The sequence below is a fragment of the Acanthisitta chloris genome, unplaced genomic scaffold, assembly GCF_000695815.1.
Source record: "Acanthisitta chloris isolate BGI_N310 unplaced genomic scaffold, ASM69581v1 scaffold18359, whole genome shotgun sequence".
In the NCBI taxonomy this organism is placed as follows: Eukaryota; Metazoa; Chordata; class Aves; order Passeriformes; family Acanthisittidae; genus Acanthisitta; species Acanthisitta chloris.
Window position 1 is genome coordinate 26,948 of NW_008692339.1, and position 6,000 is coordinate 32,947.

Here is a 6,000-nt window from a genome sequence, read left to right on the forward strand (position 1 = left end):
CTTCTCTCAGGTGCAGCCTACAATAATGTTTTCCATGGGAATTTTCTAGCTATAGATCCTAGATCCACAAAACTACTTCATTACAGGGCCTGCTCTCTGGCTTCTGGGTTCATGGATCTTCCCTTAAATCCACCTCTGCCTTTGTTCAACTTTCACATGGAAAATTAGCATTGGCAAGCTATGTGTTTCTAAGAGGGGTTTTGCAGCCCTTGCCAGAATTTCCCAGGGCCTTGGGCTCCCCATAGCCTCTTTATCTGGGAAGAAGCTATGCTGAAAGTCATCAGAGTCTGACCACAAGAGATTTTGGGTTTTGTCAGGAAGAGCAAAACCATGTACTTCAAAATGTCTGATGAACAAATTTCCTTCCTCTCTCAAGTAAATGTCAAATCACCCCACAGTTCTAGGAGGGGACCATAATTTTCATGCTTACTTTGTTAGCCATTATGACGTTCACCAGCCGTGCTGTTGGGTGAATGAGACATTCAGCCTTCTTGCTGGGCAGATCTTTAAGTGATTGTCCATTTAGGGTTAACAGTTCATCCCTTGGGCTCAGACAGCCATCCCTAAAAGAAAAAAAAAGAAACACATATTATTTTACAAAGAACAATATGACACTATTTTGCTACTTGTGTCCTCACTAACTGAGGAGAAGGCTGCAATTCTCCCTTTGCCTTGAACAGGGCTGCCATGTGATGCCTTGATATGTAACACACCTCATCCCTTGCTAGGATTTTTTCCTGTTGCTTCTCTCTTCTCCTCAGTCCTGGTGATCAATGACTGCCTTTCCACATACAGCTAATATCCAGGCAAGATATCCCTCCTCTCTCACTATGTTGCATTTGCAAATTGCTCAGAGACTGTATATTTACTCTCTGTCAGGAAACTCAGCTCACATTGCTCCCCAGCAGCCGTGCTAGGCTGGTGACATCCTAGAGCAACTAGGAAATCACTGTTTGAAAACTTGATGTTATGTACACTCTCTCATTCTTCTAAGTTTTATTTCTTAGTGTAATTGAGGAGCATTCAATCCCTGAATGGTCATAATTGCTTTTTATTTCTAGAATCTTAACCTGAATCTCCAACTGGAAGCATAAGAAATGATCCCCAGACCTCGCTGCTTTTCTCTGGAACTGAGCTTCAAGGCGTAGCTCGTCACAGAAAGCTGCTCATGCAAAATCCATGCAAACAAATGGCTCCCTAATAACCTGCTAACTCCACATGTACTGTACCTGTTTGCTGGGCCATCAGCAGACATGTGGCTGCCTGTAAACCCTTTCCAGAAAGATGTGCATTTTGGACTCCTGGAGAGCTTGATTCCTGCGCTGCTGTTCCCCGATGTTGTACACAGCCTGCAGATGCAGCTGTCCTGATTCAGAAGATGAAAGGTGGCATGAAAGAAAATGTACAAAGGGTTCTAAAACTTATTTATACTTATTTTGAACCTTTTTTTAAAATATAGAAATTGTTCCTGTTCTCAGAACCAGATTGCCTCCAAGGAGAACAGGAGCAGGCCTTTAGCACTGTGCAGTTGAGAAAGAACAGTGGTATTATAGAGTCAGTGTTTAAAAAAGTTGTTTTCCTTAGGACTTCAGTGGCTTCTGGCTACAAGAGGGAAGAATTAGAATAGAGTGCCCCTTTGCATAGAAGGGAAGAGAGCAGATAATAGACTTTTCATAGTAACTGGGTAAACTTCGCCTATGCAAACTATTATAAGAAAAGACAGGGAGGAAAATAAACACATGCCAGAAAATTAAATGCTCTGGAAAACAGGAGAGGTTTGAATGGAAAATAAGTGTACACAAAACACTAGAAGCTCCACCCCTGCTGCTGACTTATTAAGTGGGGGCAGGGAAGCACAGAGGTCTGCAACAGTGGAAAATTCTTTCTCCACTCCAGATTGGTTGAAGTTGCTGCAGTCTGTGTTGCATCTGGAGGACTAATTGTAAGCATATCTTTAATGCAGTTATGAATCATTAACATATGGTCATACAGAAGGAGAAGTAGTGTCTTAAGTCATATAAGCAAAGAATGCAGCGTCTAAGCACATGAAGCACAACTTGTTTGACTAGGAAAGGAAATATATTCCTGCAGCACAAATGCGTGAGCACTTACAAATTCTAAAGAGACGAGGAAAGTTAGCAAACAATTTCTTTTTCATTTGCTTAGTATATCTCCTGATTCAAGTATTCACTCATTCTGCTCCCAACTGAACCCACCTCCTCTGCCCTCGCCAGCCTCTCCAAACTCCACAAAGTGAAGAGGGCTCTCAGTGTATCCTGGATCCAGGCTTGTTCCCAAGAGATTTGTATGACTGAGGTATTGATTTCTGAAGGGGAGGCAAATTTCATATGTTAGGACAGGCCACAAAATATAGCAGTGGTCAACTGTCTGTATTGCTCCCAGGGCCCCTGGTCAGAGTGGTATAAACTATTTCCAGGAATCTGTCGTCCTGTGACAGCACAAGGAAAGCTGTGTAGCCACTTTCACCATCAGTAGGGCTTCATTTCTGCCCTAAGCAGAGTTCATCCAGCCCTGAGGGTGAGAATCATTATGCTCTTTCACCACAAATCAATAGGGATCACATTGTACCTGACTGACAGCAAACAAACTTCAAATTTACAGCAATGTCAATAAAGGTCATTATCTGTCAGACTGACTGCTGGAGCCTGGCTCCCATTCTGAAACCTGCCAGAGTAAATCCAAGGCTGTGAATGAATGAAGTATTTAACTTGGAGCCCTAGGCTCACTGCAGGCTGAATTCGCTAGGTAATGGATAAGGGCTATGCTTGTATTGACTGAGTCGTTAACTCTGTGGGTTTGCTTGCATTCCAGATTGTCTGCCTTTAATGAGGAGTGTCTGAATTTTGCGAAGCCTCTTTTGTTCATGGAGAGTGTTTCTAGTGACTAACATGTTGGTTAAGTGTATAAGCATGGACAGAATTCTATCTTCAACCAGTTTGTTTAAACTTTAATATTAGTTTTGGAGCTTCTATATTTACTTTTCACCCAAGACAAATATCTTGGGATATACTTACTTGAAATCAGGATTACATTATGGATTTTTTTATCTTATGGCAGTGCTTTGAAGTCTTCGTCATGGTAACAAAATAAAGATTAAAATTCTGATGTCTTGAAATGACAGATCTTGAGCAGCAGAAAACACAAGCTCCCTTTTCTGTTTGTTTGTATTGGTCTTTTATTTTAGGTAGGAGTACAAAATTACATGCCAGATTCTGCATATGTGAAGCATCCATTAAAACTCACAGGGTTTGTGCTTGTTCTAAAACATGAGACATGTAAGATAGATATTAAAGATAGGAAATTATTCTGCCAGTTGGCTAAGTATTTTGAGATGTCAGCTGTATTGTGGGTTGGGGCTGTTGTGAAAGAATAATTGTATTATAAACTCAGTGCTTAAAAAAGCTGTTTGCTTTTTTTTTTCCTGTAGTCAGAATTCAAGTTTGGACTTGTCAACTTCTCTCCTTAGGAGTCCTTACTCTTGTATATAGCTCTCTTGGAATATCTACGTGTCCTCTCACAGATACTGGTCAGACATGCACACAGAACTTTGCATAGCACACTTTGTTTTCTTCTTGACTTTCACCTAATGGTTGGTCTTTTCAGACTGTCCCAACTCATCTCTGTAAAAAGCAGAGTCATGCTTACGGCTTCCCTGTAACTTGTTCACTCTGCACAGCTACTGTGTTCATGACATTTATAAATATCCTCATAATTAATTGCCAAAAAGTTATTTGCCTCTCAGCAGTTTCACAGGACATCACAGAGTGTAGTGGGTTTGGCTCTGAGAGTTTTTCATTGCAGCACCATGTAAGTCCTTTGGGGAAGACAATCTTATTTTGTACAATGAGGGACATGCCAGGCTGGAAATTCTGGGTTGTATTGGGACATACATGTGAAATGACACCAAATAAAAACTGATCCGAAGATTTTTCCAAGAGCAGTAAGTTGCATGCACTTAGTCAACAAGGAAAGCAGAGGTTAAATCAATTGTACACTGCAGAAAAATCTTGGGAACAGTTTTTTGTTTACATATGTAGTCATCTTACCAAGTTGGGCTACATTTCAAATTAGCTCTGTGTCTGAATCATTGCTGCAATTCATTTAGGTGAATTACTGGTTTAAAAAAAAAAAAAAAAAAAGAAGTTTTTATTGGTCTGTGCACATGTGGCAAATATCAGTTTGCTGTCAGCATCTGTATTTTTTGAGTCCTGGATATAGATCACTATATTCATATCCAAGATATTGCAACATGACAGAAAATTAATAAAAGCTGCTCTTTAGAAAAATAAACATTTGACCAATTCATGTGCCAGCAGTCAGTTTGCATTTGGGTTTGTTCTTTAATATCTATTTTCCTGTGCCTCTGACTATTTTATGCATAGAAATACTGCTGATGGTTCCAAGAGTAAAGATAGCATTTATTTTTGCATCCTTCTTTTTCAAGTGTTCTGCTTGTTTTGAAAGGTGATTTATGGTTCTGAATGTAGTGAATACTGAAAATTTGCTAAAAGAAGGTTGGCAGATTTGGTGCGGGGGCAGGTGGATTTCAGGTCAACCTTGTCTAGTCATTATTAGAACATATATTTAAACATGTATTTCCTGCCAGTGAATAAAATTTTTGCCTATAAGGGGCTTTGGCTCTGAGCACTTTGAAACCCTGGGGAAACTTTTATTTGTGTTATAATATCTACTTGAAGCAAAATGTGTCTCTAAATGGACTCTGCTTGGCTGAAAGATAAAAATCAAAGGTGGAGTTCAAGAACCTACTTGAATGCTTTTTTTTTTTTTTTTTAGCAGGGGAGATTTAGCAGGTGAGAATAGATTAATTTTTGTGTTTAGTTCTGGAAAAGTAATTTGCACATCCAGGCCAACTCTCTCTTCCTGTTCCCCTTTTTTTATCAGGCAAAATGCAAAGCTTCTGAGGATGTCTTTTATCTGCCATTTAAAAGATTTCTTTTTCCTTCATGCTTTCATTAGACATTTCTAGCTCAGAGTCCCATCTAAAAACATCTAGAGAATAGATTAATTTTTGTGTTTAGTTCTGGAAAAGTAATTTGCACATCCAGGCCAACTCTCTCTTCCTGTTCCCCTTTTTTTATCAGGCAAAATGCAAAGCTTCTGAGGATGTCTTTTATCTGCCATTTAAAAGATTTCTTTTTCCTTCATGCTTTCATTAGACATTTCTAGCTCAGAGTCCCATCTAAAAACATCTAATTCCAGATGTTGTTTAGAAATAAGGGTAACCATGGCATCTGTGGAAAACTGAAAAACTTTTGTGCACTCTAAAAGTAAGACACAGTAGTTAGATTGTCTGAAATGAAGTGTTATACAAGGCTAGTTCAAGTAAGGTCTTGGCCTCAGTTAACCAAGTGTATAACAATGAGCTGATTGACTGTTGGTTTAAAAAAAAGAAAAAATAAAACAAAAAAATCTAACAACAGTGCAATAATGAATTTAAATATTTAGCTTTTCTGGCCTTCTCACTGTGACATGGCTGGGATTTCCAAGAGTATAAAGTCTTTGGGGATTTTTTCAAGAAGCATATTTTTCTGCATCAGAGAAATGGAGAAAGGGCCAGAGTCTCTCTGGCATAAACTCACTCCACTGGCTCTGACATACCCTAGCCCGATGTCTTGGTCTTTTCAAAGTATTTATAGTAGATGTAACACATTTTCCCAGCAGCATATTCCCCTTGCAATCAATAAAATGGCAGAAACTAGAAAGCAAGGATGATGCAAGGAGCAGTGCATGGGATTAAGGTTCTGCTCTAGGCAGACAATTCAGCACATCAGATGATACAGAAGGACCTTCCACCCATCATCTGGCCTTTGGTATCTTTCTCTGGGAGCCTTTGCTCTGGCCTGCATTTTGCAGCACACACTGTCTTAATGTAATAGCCACTTTCCCAACTTGCTCTGGGCATGATGTGGCTCTCATGTAGCAAAAGCAAGAAGGCTGGGAAGACAGAAAGAGAACAAG

At 39.6% G+C, this 6,000-nt stretch overlaps 1 protein-coding gene across 1 annotated transcript in view; it reads right to left on the minus strand.

Annotated features, from left to right (window-relative positions):
- Positions 1 to 6,000, minus strand: part of IL16 (interleukin 16) — a 43,439-nt gene that overhangs the window by 19,917 nt on the left and 17,522 nt on the right. The window contains exons 4-5 of the mRNA XM_009082638.1: positions 1,230 to 1,366; positions 455 to 563 (exon numbers count right to left, since the gene is read on the minus strand). Coding sequence (XP_009080886.1) covers positions 455 to 563; positions 1,230 to 1,366 — 246 coding nt within the window. The remainder of the gene's footprint in view (positions 1 to 454; positions 564 to 1,229; positions 1,367 to 6,000) is intronic.